The 13,107-nt window shown below is 36.0% G+C and overlaps 2 protein-coding genes across 2 annotated transcripts; one reads left to right on the plus strand and one right to left on the minus strand.

Annotated features, from left to right (window-relative positions):
- Positions 1 to 1,459: 1,459 nt before the first annotated feature.
- LOC127251873 (LOB domain-containing protein 12-like) lies at positions 1,460 to 2,585 on the plus strand. The gene is made up of 2 exons (XM_051275788.1): positions 1,460 to 1,957; positions 2,066 to 2,585. The coding sequence occupies exons 1-2, from the start codon at positions 1,799 to 1,801 to the stop codon at positions 2,495 to 2,497; spliced, it is 591 nt and encodes a 196-aa protein (XP_051131745.1). The 5' UTR covers positions 1,460 to 1,798; the 3' UTR covers positions 2,498 to 2,585.
- A 985-nt stretch (positions 2,586 to 3,570) lies between these two features.
- LOC127251870 (phototropin-1-like) lies at positions 3,571 to 11,497 on the minus strand. The gene is made up of 24 exons (XM_051275783.1): positions 10,966 to 11,497; positions 10,710 to 10,878; positions 10,439 to 10,621; positions 9,815 to 9,906; positions 9,211 to 9,481; positions 8,896 to 9,130; positions 8,720 to 8,790; positions 8,248 to 8,354; positions 7,978 to 8,027; positions 7,791 to 7,895; positions 7,536 to 7,595; positions 7,354 to 7,443; positions 6,873 to 6,949; positions 6,458 to 6,542; positions 6,147 to 6,227; positions 5,881 to 5,984; positions 5,676 to 5,725; positions 5,327 to 5,433; positions 5,100 to 5,231; positions 4,799 to 4,850; positions 4,546 to 4,658; positions 4,309 to 4,449; positions 4,060 to 4,152; positions 3,571 to 3,951 (listed from the first exon to the last, which is right to left on the minus strand). Exons 1-23 carry the CDS (start codon positions 11,480 to 11,482, stop codon positions 4,063 to 4,065), a joined length of 2,982 nt encoding a protein of 993 aa, XP_051131740.1. The 5' UTR covers positions 11,483 to 11,497; the 3' UTR covers positions 3,571 to 3,951; positions 4,060 to 4,062.
- Positions 11,498 to 13,107: the final 1,610 nt, after the last annotated feature.

The raw sequence follows: 13,107 nt of genomic DNA on the forward strand, positions 1-13,107 counted from the left end.
CGAACTTCATTTTTTTCTTTCCTCATGTAAAATATATGATTTGATCTATTTGAATATTATTTGGCTAAAACCTAATGTGAAGAAGATCTTTAGGCATGTTCTATTATAAGTTATGCCAACTTACATATATAGCCATTCTTCCAAAATTGCACTGAATCAATATTTGATGTTTTTGCCAATCATATTAGCCTCGTACATTTTAGTTGATGAATTTTGTCGTAATTATTCACATATGAATATAATATAAGACAAAATAATAATTAGACATGCATGCAGATTTGCTACTCAGACTCGGGCAATATATATTTAAAGCATATAGAGTTAATAAGAGTCTCTATATTCAAGAATGGCTACCATTGGTAAAGTTTGTGACTAAAATTAACTATAGATGCAAGTTTATTTCAAATGCAAAAAAATAAAAAAAATAAAAAAGGGAAAAAGAATTGATAAGTTTGATGTTGGGATATATGTAGGGATGGATGGATGGATATATGTGATGTCGTCCAACAAACATTCAATTCAATATTTCAAACAAACGAAGATCAATGATATCTTTTATAATTTAATTGGAAGTCTACAATATAATGAATGGCTAACCCTAACCCTAACCCTAACCCTAACCCAAAACCCTAGCCTAGCCTAGATCTTCTCAACCCCATTTATTGCTCTTGTCTTACCTGACCTCTATTTATTTTTAATTTTTAATAAAATAATATTACTACTTGAAATTCCCATCAGACCCTCCCAATTTTCTTTGCTCTTCCCTTCAAGCCATTGACACCTTCAAACATATAATATAATATAATATATATATATATATATGGGTTTAAGTCAAATTAAAGCAATTTGTAACAGTAGCACCGAAGATCTTATACACATATATATGTAAACGTGGCGGTGGTCAACCTAGCTAGCTATTCCAAGAACACACACACACGACTAAAATGTCTATTAATTAGGGTAATGTTAGAATTGATATATTTATGCGCATTGTAGCTTAACTAATACACACGTATCATCATCATCATCATATCATATCTACTCATTGTGTTGAAAAACAATCCAACTTAAACAAATAAAATACCATATGGGATATACAGATCTGGTGTTGATGCATTTATTTTAGTTTTTTTTGTCCAATGATATATGTTTGTTCATTCATTAATTAACTGAAATAAACAAAACCCATCTATATTAGTATTATTTACTACTTGTCCAAAGGTAGAAAAATGTATATTAAAATACTTATTATTAATTAATATACATTATTGTTAGATATGAATATTTATTAGTAGTGACAAATGTATATTTTAATTCTAACTAATGTGCAACTATATATATTTGCTTAAGTTTATGTATGTAATGTATGAATTCATTTTGCATAATAATAATATTATTATTATTATTAATGAAACAATAAAATAAATATGAAGATATGAAACAAAGGACAAGCAAGCAAATAAAATAGTAGAAGTGGTATTTTAATTAATTAATTATCACAGATCAATTTTCATGAATGCCCCCCCGACTATAAATAGGGTATAATTTGTGGGTGGCCTTCTCATCTTCATCTTCATCTTCATCTTCTTCTGTCTTCACTGTCATCTTCTTCCTCCTCCAAATTTAACTAGCTAGGCAATAATAATATCAATAATACTCCAGAGGACGCCTGCACAAGCTCAGTTTGCTTGGTTGCTTCGCCATTTTTACTTGTTGGCGTTGTTGAGGATTGCTAAATTAAGATCAAGAACAAGATCAGTAAATTAGCAGTACTATATAGCTACTGCTAATTAATTAAATGGGAGGAGGAAGCTCGCCGTGTGCTTCATGCAAGCTGCTGCGACGGCGGTGCGCCAAAGACTGCATCTTCGCACCATACTTCCCTCCCGACGATCCTCACAAGTTCGCCATGGTTCACAAGGTCTTCGGCGCCAGCAATGTCAGCAAGATGCTGCAGGTAAGCTCAATTAATCATATTATCATAGATTAAATTAAATTATCGCTAGGGTTTTGCACTGTCTGCTCCAACTTTAATTACTAATGGCTGATTCTGCGGCCATGGCAGGAGCTTCCGGTGCAGCAGCGGGCAGACGCAGTGAGCAGCTTAGTGTACGAAGCCAACGCAAGAATGAGGGACCCCGTCTACGGCTGCGTCGGCGCCATTTCTTATCTGCAAAACCAAGTTTCCCAGCTCCAGATGCAGCTTGCCGTAGCTCAAGCTGAGATACTTTGCATTCAAATGAACCAAGATCAAGAACAAGATCCCAACATTAATATTAATCCGGTGGCCGACATCGTCCTGCCGCCGGACTACCATGACCAGAAATCATCGCCATCGTCGTCCTTTCTGTTGGCTACCAATAACTTCAATAACCTCCAACAGTATCTGGGAATGGGAGGAGGCACCATTATAGCTTCCACATCCTCTAATTCCTCATCAAATGTAATGCAGCATCAGCAGCAGGATCCTCTCAAAAGAGAATCCCTTTGGACTTAATTTTGAGTTCATTAATTAATGCTAATTATAATTAATAACCATTCTCATGATCTTAGCAATATATATATATATATATATAACTCTTAATTACTTGTTGCCAATTTGTTTGTTGTTAAAACTAATTTTCCATTTCATACTCAGGTCATCTCTAGTATGATTAATATAATTAACTACCTCCTGTCTATAAACGTCATATATTAATTAATTAATTAATTAAAATATAATTAGGAGTCTGTCGACTGTCTGAATTAGCTAGCTGCTTCTATTGACTTTAATGGCACCCTTCCCTTTCCCTTGTTTTTTCAATTGTGGTTTACAAGAGAGAAGAGAAAGAAAAAACATGAGTATATACAGTGATCCATGGTCTTAAATTTGAAAATTATTGCAGCTCCCACATGGGGTTTGAGTGTATAATTCATTTGGGTTCACAACACCCCACACCTCCCAGCTTCATTAAACAATTAATTTCATATCTGTCATTATTCATTAAATCATTAATTAATTAGTTGTGGTTGTTTTTTCATGTAGCTAGCTTCAAAGATTTCTTCATATCTTTAATCTTTTATGTGCTATCGAAGTTTCCTTTCAACTATGAGACGACAACAAAAGAGATATATTTATATAGATGACAATTTTGGGATCACTGAACTTTTTATTAATTATATTTGAGTAATCTTCACACAACTGAAAAAGTTAATGTCTAGAAGAGGAGGGCAGATATACACTTGGTTTTAATCAATATATTATGCTTGTTTAATATGGAGTAGTTCAAACAAAGTGCATAAGAATTCATACTGCTGTGATTGTATATATATATATATGTTTGCATTGAGAGTTTTAATTTGTTGTAGAAAATACATTCTATGTGCTTATTATTTCATTGTTTTAGGCAAAGTTTGGGATTTTTTAAGAGCCAAGATTCAGTCTAAAATTTGAAAAAAAAAAAAGTGTTAAAAGGGCCCATTTGCAAGTGAAAATAATTTTGAGAACAATTTTAGGCAGATAGAATGTTTTGAGCTCTGTAATTTCTTCACAGAAAATGAGCTATGGCTCTCAGGGCATTTCTTGGAAGTATAAACACTAATTCAGACTATCCATTGCCACTTCTTATTCTGCACTTATTTTTGGAAGGTTAACGGTACAATGTATTCTCACTCTCTTATCGAAAGATTTGAACAGTACACTCAAAACAAATGTTACACAACAATTTGAATGTTCAAAGGCAAAGCCTGCAACATGTTCATGGTACCATAAAGAACAAAATAAATGGATAGATATGCAGAATGTTTGAAACAACCACACACAAAGACTTGCAGGAATTCAAACGAATGGAAATGCACTGAAAACATCCACTCTAAAGAACAACACTCCTCCGGGGTGATTGTCTAGATTAGACAGCTCCGCAGCTCAATGTTGTCTCGACAAGCCACCCTTTGCACTTGGATAATCGACATCTTTTTTAAAAGAAAAAAAAAAAGTGTTTCAGTTTGTCATAGCATTTTGCAGGAGATTTCTTGCATGACACACAATAAAAGTGTATTTACTACTCTTAATAAAGGTACCTTTCAAAATACATTCTTTTGCAAATCATCGAGACCAGGATCTATGTCGTTTTCTTTGTCTTCAAAAATGGGAGTGTCAAGCGAGGGTGGTTCCTGTACAATATTATTATCCACAAGTGAATATTTGCGACAAAAAATGAATCCTATGAGTGTAAAGCATGGCCAATAAAGGGAGGGAATTGATAAAAAGTACGATGGAATTAAATAGATTAATATCAGTGATTAGAAGTACAACGTTTGTATTATTACCATGCAACGAACAAGAGCCCAATTTATGCCCCGGAAGAATGGATGTTGCTTGACTTCATTGGCTCCTTCTCGTGATCCAAGTCTGTTTTTGGGATCTCTGTGCAGCAATCGATAAATTAACTGCTTCGCTTGAAGGCTAACCTGTAGCATCAAAGTGTATCAAAATAATATCAGCTTGCTAGAATGAGTCTAAATTGATAAATCTCAAACTTTGCCCAACATAAAATATATTGGCACCTCTCTGCTTTTTGGAAACTTAAGGTCCTTGTGTAGAATGTTGGCAAATGTTTTTTGCCTAGTCTTTCCCCTGAATGGTGTATATCCATAAATCATTTCATACAAGAGAATTCCTACAAGGCAAAGAGAATTAGATTAATTAATTATAAGGAACGATTATGCAAATAAGTGTATGCATCTAATAACAGTAGCTATTGCAAGCCATATGGCTGAGCCTGCAGTTTGATAGCAACTCTATACATATGCACAATACCTAGAGCCCACCAATCGACTGCACTCGTATGGCCTGCTCCAGTAACAATTTCCTGTTTCACATAAACAATCTAACTCATTAACAAGTAATTTCCTTATTGCAACAAAAGAAAAGAAAAGAAAAGAAAAGAAAAAAAGTGCAGCAAAAGAGTGGGAATTCAATTTCCTTATGTAAATCCAACGAATGCATAGTCTTAGACATAGCAGTTGGAAGTTCGACTATGTGTTCAATCTTACATGATCTAAAAGTTATGAACGTATAGATGAAGCAGAGTGAGAGTTTAAGCTCAAAAAATACTAACCGGGGCTATGTATTCTTCAGTGCCAACAAAGGAATTTGATGCTCGCATTGGCTCTGCCATAAAAATTGGGGCCTGCTGACCTTTTTGGTTTTTCAGATGCCTTCTCTTTTCATTAATCTCTGGAATCAAAAGCTGCATGGAATAAACAGTGCTTCAAATTTTCGATTGATTGTAACTTTATCTTCAAATACTTTGATGAATAGGTTCACCGGAGCATTTACACAAACCTGTGGCTTACAAGAGGTCAAACAGGACAAATCAAAGTCTGTCAAAGCAACATGGCCATTATTCTGAAGCAAAATGTTTTCTGGCTTCAAATCCCTGTAGATAATACCTGCAGGAATAAAAGATAATTATCGAGAATAAGGAAAAAATGCTAAATGTGACAATGACTATTTTGCGTATTTGATGTGTGCAGGTAAATGCAGATACATTTTTCTTCTTATAATTTGCAAGTGGGATAATGTTCCTCAATAACTAATACATATTGAATTGACGTTTCAAACAAGATAGAGCTTTAGAGGGTTCAAGTCCTTAGTGCATGCTTCTAGTTTTCAATTCACAGGAAAGCTTTACCTTGGCAATGAAGATACTCCAGTGCCACTATGACTTGAGTAGCATAGAATCTACAATAAATAATAGCCTAAATCAGCCATTACCAAATTAGATCATCAGAAACATAAAGGCAATCAGGTCATATTTGCAGAAAATCAAATACCATTTCGTATCTATCATCGAGGAAGACAGAGCACCTATTTAGTTGAAGATAAGAGTGTTATACCTTACAGCATCTTCTTTCAGAACCTTTGTCGGCTGTCTATCAAGAAGAAGAAATAGCTCTCCCCCAGGGCAGTAATCAGTTATCAAACAGATATGAGTGTTGGTCTGCAAAGAAATTTTTGTGGATCAGCCAAAAGCTTTAGAGAGATGGGCCTAACAACAGCAGATGTTCAATACAATTCTATTAAAACAAGTAAAGTTTCTTTAGAAATCCACTTAAGTGTGACAAAGTAAAGGTTCAGCGATTCGATTATTTTATCTTCTAACCTGAAAAGAAGCATACAATGCAGGAAGAAAAGGATGGTCCAACATGTCTAGGATTTCTCTCTCTGCACATGCTCTGTGCACCTGCAGGTAGGGAGACAAGCGTATTACTATATCAGTTGGCATCATAGAAAGTAAAATAAATGCGGGTATGTATGAGCTACAAAAAAATGACTGAAATAAATGCTGGTAAGTGTCTACAAAATATGGCTCATGTTAAGATATGACAACAAAATATACAGTCAACTTATTTGCTGCTAGTGTCTTTAATGGGAAAGATCATGCAGCTGGAAAGTTAAAAGTCAGCAAGATACCTTGTTTCGGTTCAACATTACACCCTTGTCCATTGCTTTCATGGCAAAGTATTGCCCCGTTTCACATAGTTCCACCAGATGCACACTACAAGAAAAAGAAAAAACAGATTTCTGCAAATTGCCAAATTTAACTATAAACACCAATAAGATCTGTAAACAGAGAATGTAACAAAGGATTTGTTTTGAAAAACCAGAACTTTATTACATTGAAATGAGTTCTAGTATACGTATCATTCATTTTAGAAAAATAAAATTTTTGCATCATTCATAACTATTTCATTCCACAAAATCACACTATAGACTCAAAAATTTCCAAGCAAAGTGACTATTTGTTGATGATACGATAAGGGGTTATGAGAACAGAAAATGAGTTAAGCATTTGTAATGGAAACAAAGTTATATTCAATGCGCATACCTTCCAGTGTCACCAGAACCTAGAGGTTTTATTGGCTTAAAATGTTTCAAACCTATGGCTTCCCCACTATCTTGAATCTGCAAAGTATAAATATAGGTATATAATCAGTAGAATTTGATTAAAAAATCCAGTAAAAGGTAAAAAGGAGAGCTCCACTACACACAATGACAGTTAGACTGTTTTTAAACCTTGATGAGATGTGAGGTCAATTCATATCCATTACAACATCCAACAATTATGACAAACGTGTCAATGCATGTCTACTAAATCTTTCAACATTTTCAGCATTTTAATAATGCATAATAATGGATAAGGAAAGAGAAAAGAGAAGAGAACTTGTGCAAGTGTGTATGTGCAATTCAGGTAAATATACTCAAAGCTAAGAATGTTTCAATGTAGATGATTGCCGCTAGAGTTCTTATGTAGTGCGTAAGCAAGTTTTGAAAAAATGATAGTTGTCAATCAAACATAAAACATCTACCTGCTGAATAGCTTTCCATGAAGGGCTATCCTTCCTGTGGGGTTTAGGATGAACAACTTTTGAATGATTGTTCCACAAGTCTTCTGGTTTCTGAAGGTTGAGTTGAATAGTAGTGAGATCATACTGGAAATCGAATACCCCCAAAATGTGTTGCATGATTGACAAACAAATTGAAATACTACCATATTGGCATCTGGAAGCTCTCTGACAGCATCGTCAATATTTTCAGCTGTTTGTTTCACCTGAGAATGTGCCAATGTAACCAATATGTCAGAAATCTTGTACCGAAAACAAAAGCTTCATTTAAGTTGGTAAAATCCACCTCAACTATCAAACATCATTTGAATTAAACAAAAACAGGCATTAGCAGACAATTTTAAAGGAGTGATTGCTAAGAAAGGCGGTGAAACTAAGAGTACTATGCAGAATCAATTTACCTGTTTGGCACCTTCTTTTGCCGTAGCCTCAGGGATACAGTTATGGATTGGCTCCACATGCTCACTTCCATCAAGTTGAACCCCAATAAAATACTGCACTTCTCCCTATTCAAACAAACAATAAGGTGGCCATTAAGGTCTATCTTTGTCATTGGTAGCACAATTAAAGTGTCACCTGAATGCATACCTTTTGATCACGCATAGGCTGTAGATGAAACAAGTTCCAAAACTTTTTGCCTGGAAATTCAGGCAAAGGTGGGACAGGAAATTCTCAGTTATATTTGTCATCTGTAGTTATTAGAATTATACTAAATATGCCATATCATATTGCTTGCTACTGGCTCGGGTTTATCAACATGCAAGATATATTAACACAATCTCTTAAAAAATATACAGTCATTCATTATCCGATAAAGGTAAAACAGTCAATAGACCATCAAAGTCTGATGAAGCATACCACGCTTTGTGTAGTTAATGAGCTGGACAGTGACCTCTGTTTGGTTATCAATTGCATTTCTTATTTTTCTAACAGTAGTAGGATCTGTCTCAGGGCCCTGAAGAAATCTGAACAAAAGAAACAGAAGTTATACATATTTTTAATGTATCATTACGAATTAACAAGTTAGAAACATTTTGCCTTCACACAATCATCATTACATATGAAGTTCGTATCGTTTTCAAGTTTAAGATATGGAATAAAAGCCCCCAAAATAATTTTTGTTTTTTTTTTGTTACAAGACTTGCAGTCTAGTTTTGAAATTCAACTCCACTCCCAAACAAATAATCACATAAGGTTCATAGTTTTGAGTTCATTAAGAATTTTCAAAGAAACCGAAAAATAATAAAAGGAAAAGCAATCAAGATATATCCATTTTGCATTCAGAATTCGAAGTGTAATCCAATAGATCTAAACCATAACCAAAATTTACCTGCAATTTCTACCCAAGATTTCTTCTCGGCTGTACTCTGTCAACTCCAAGAAACTATCAGAAGCAAATATCTGGCAATCATACCAATCAAAATTGTCATCGGCAGTGGAAAAGATAATAGTCTCAACCAACACACCCTACAATCTTCAAATATGACTGCCAGTAAATTCACTTACAATAGGATTGTCGGGCAACCTTGGATCTGTAATGACAAAATTTTTCTCAATACGTTCGAGAGTGGTGGCCAAATCAATACCCTTCCTCATTTCCTTCTTCCTCACTTTATCATCCACGCTGTCCGGTCTCCCATCATCACTCTCCGAAGTGTACCCATTTCTGTTCTCGTCGTCAAATTCGAAATCCCGCTCTGCCTCTTGGTTGGTACTCCCCCGTTTCCCTTTCTTCAGAATCCTTAACATGCGAAAACTTAAAATTCAGTAAACATGTACATACTCACTGAAATAGAGAAAATTTCGCCAAAGAAAACTTACCCAATGAAGGATCGACGATTCGATTTCGACGGAGCCTTCTCCGGGAGCTCGGGGAGCTTCTGCATTGAGCTCCTAGTGCCGGCATGGGAATGCCGGCGAGGAGGAGCCGAGTTCTCAGATTTTCGACCGGTTTTGCTGTCAAAAATTTCATGGTCGCCGGATTTTCTGAGGAAGGGGCGATTGGTTGATTCGCTGAGCGCCCTTGGCCGCGGTTTCTTGACCGCTTGCAGCAGCTCCGTCACTGAGTTCGCCGCCTGCTCTTTCTGGCGAGCTGCGCACCAAAAAAGAAATAAAAAATATATATAAATTATAAATTTTAAAATATAATTATATTAAAAAAAGAAATAATAAATTATATAAAAAAATAAAAAATAAAATAATAGAAAATTTTATGTAGGACGAAAACAGCACTTTATAGCTCATTCTATAATGTCTGGTTTAGGCCACTGCATCACTAATCTTTTGTGCTTACATATTTATAAATAAAATTTCAAAGAATATTCATATAGGAGTATTATATATTTAGCAAAATAGTTGACTTGACTAATATATATATATATATATATATAGAGAGAGAATAAAATTAGTGAAGGAGTGGGCTTACCGTCGTAACGGATCAAAGACTCAGGGAGCCCATTGGGTCGGGTCATTTTCTCCTTGGATCCTTCAGTATGCTTGCTCACTTCCACTTGCATTCTGCACCGTATTTTGTTTTGACTTAATTACTACTACTATTTACTATACTCCCCATAAAACTAGTAACTTTTTTACTTTACAAATATAAATTTAATTTTTTTAAAAAATATTATGATCAGATTCCCTGTCTTAATCACCTACTAATCATTGAAGTTATTAAAAAGGTGAGATAAGGTAGGGCTACATCTACTACGTACATGGGCCCAAATGCAACAGTAATAATATGGGTAAAAGGCCATTCACAAATTAAAAAGATGGCGAATACTACTTTTAATCATAAATCAATATGTAGGGATATCCACGATCAATTATCATAGAAATTAATATCAAATCAATTAAATTTATATTGATTCATTCCTCAGGGACCATGTAGCTAGCTAGCTAGCTTAAAAGGATATCTATCGTCGTCAATCATGTTCATGGACCACTGTGTTTATTGATTATATGCTACTATATGATACTACTTACATATATCCTGTCGGGATGAACAGTTAGTTAATATGTGTGTTGAGGAAATGGTTGTATTGTATACCCAATATATTTGAGGACTTTGCCGGCGTCGTCTTTGATGGGCGCAATGGTGAGAAGGTTCCAGAAGGGCGTGCCGTCCTTCTTGTAGTTGAGGAGTCTCCCGCAGTAGTTGGATCCACTCTCCAGTGCCTCCCTGATCTTCGCCACGTCCGACGCATCCGTCTCCTTCCCCTGCAGAAACCGGCTGCATATATCATCCATCAGCTCAGCTCAGCACAGTTGATTAATTAATAATGGGAGGTAGGGATGATTATTGGATGGATCGGACGTACCAATTCCGGCCGATGACCTCCTTGGAAGTGTAGCCGGTCATCTTGAAAAAGCCTGCGCTTGCGTACATGATTGGGTAGTCCGGCTTCGTCGCGTCGGAGACCACGAATGTTTGCTGGAATGTCGACAGTGCGTCCTTCAAATCCTCCGACACTTTCGGGAACCCTCGCTCTTCATTCATTATTATTAATTAGCTAGCTAGGGTACTAGATCATGATTGTATACTATATCGTCTAATTAATTAATTTCAATTCTCACCGATTTCCGCGTCGGAAAAGTCGCTGGAATCCTTCCCGGCGGGTTTGTTCTGGTCCTCGTCTGAAGTCCTCACTTTCACCCCCTGTGGCTTCCCCGTCTCCTCGTCGGTCTTCAGCACCAGTCCCCACTCCGCCGCTCTCTTAGCGGCGGCGCCGACTTCCCCTTGTGGCGGCGCGGGCTTCTTTTGCCCGTCCTGATCGTTGAACATCTCAGCTATAGTCTTGGACGGCGGCGGAGTCGGGTCCTGGAGGGCCATCCATGAACTAATACCCTCACCGGCATTTGTTCTACCCGGTTTAGCGGAGCTGGGCTTGGGCTCGGGTTCGGGTTCCGGGGCGGGAATGCTGGGCCAGCTCTGCCAGGTAGATGGCCGGAAAACTGGGTTTCCGGGCCTGGTCGGAGCAGCCGACGCCGTATACGACGTCGGATTGAAAACTTCCAGGGAACCTCGCGAATCCCTGGGCAAAGACGGAATCATCGCAGGCTTATTTTTGGAGCTTTGATCGGTGGTTTCCATTTCTTCAGCAACATCAAAAAGGATATATAATTAGTAAATATATATGCATATATTTAAAATGATGGGGCTAGTGAAGTCACATCACATTTCATTTCATGCAAATCATCAAATTAATTAATATTATTGTAGTAGTGGTGGTGATACTTGGAAGGGTAGGGTAGGGTAGGGTAGGGTAGGGGAGACAAGAGGAAACTAGGGGTTCAAATGTGTGAAGTGAAAGGGATAGGATGCAAGTCACGTGACGAGACAAGAACACAGCAACTACATAAAGATGCAGGGATGATAAAGTTATGGCTTAAAAGAGGACTGGGGGTTGGGAGGTCCATCAGCTCAACAAATTATAAAACTTTGATTTTATTTTTATCATGTACACTTGGGAGATGCATCCCAACCATCAAATCTTAACCTTATATATCTACTCTACTGAAAGAGAGATGAGATGAGATGATTCCTCTGATCATGCATCACTACTACTGAGGTAATGTATATAAGATGGAATCAATTAAATGATGATGATAAGCACATACCTACCTTGACAGAGAAGAACGTATAGATCGATGGAGTTAGCAAGAACAACCCTCCTTATATATATATATATACATGCACAAATTAAAACCCTAATGTTTTTATATATGCATCCAAGAATGAAGGAATAATTGTCTAACTTAGGTCTAGGTAGATGAATGGATGGATGGATGGGATGGGTCATGGGTGTAACAAGATGGTTTGGCGTCCCATGCTTGTCCACTCACACTTCACATGGCTGCTGCTTCTCTGCTCTACGTGTTGTGTTACCTTACTTAATTAAATTACCATTAACTCATTACTTATTTATGTACTTTTCTTACCACCCAAAATGAATTCATTCATACATACAGGCTGGAATTGGATAATCAGCAGTTACGACAAAAGACCAACGAGTACTGGCACATATATATATATATATATATAATAGATACTACAAATGGAGGGGATATGGAGCTGAGTTGATCATAATTCATATTCCCCTAGCTGTTTGTACCATATATCATAATTGATTTTTAATATGAATTGAATAGGGCAGGGCACCACCAACATGTTAGTGCATGTGTGCTTTTTGTCAGAAATTTATTTAATTATTTAAATAATATACACGTCTCTTTTTTCTTTTTTTTATGTTTAAAAAAATAGTAATTATTGTATATGCTGCTGCTATATATGTTTCAATGAGTTGATGATGCATGAGAGTAGTGCATGCATGGCAATTGTATTACTTAAGGGATAATGTTGGACGTGGAATTAATAAGATGATATATAAATGGAATGCATGTTTCCTAAAGCTCATCGTCACCGATCAACCAATGGTGAATATCACGGGAGAAATCTTCAATTTTTATTTTTTATTTTTTGGTAGTTAGAAATAAATGAGAAAATCTTGGTATTTACTTATATTTTTTTACACAATTTTATTATATTAATACACTAAGAATAATAAAATTATAGTATAATTTATGCATAAATTTAAGGGATAAAAAATAAGTATATAACATTATTATATCAGCGGAAATAGTAATATTTAAAAATCCAAAAGTAAGTTTGAACAACATTAGATTAGGTGGCAAGATGTGGTAGGGCAGGGGCACGTG

The sequence above is a fragment of the Andrographis paniculata genome, unplaced genomic scaffold (genome assembly GCF_009805555.1).
Source record: "Andrographis paniculata isolate CXL003 unplaced genomic scaffold, ASM980555v1 Contig45END, whole genome shotgun sequence".
NCBI classification, from domain to species: domain Eukaryota; kingdom Viridiplantae; phylum Streptophyta; class Magnoliopsida; order Lamiales; family Acanthaceae; genus Andrographis; species Andrographis paniculata.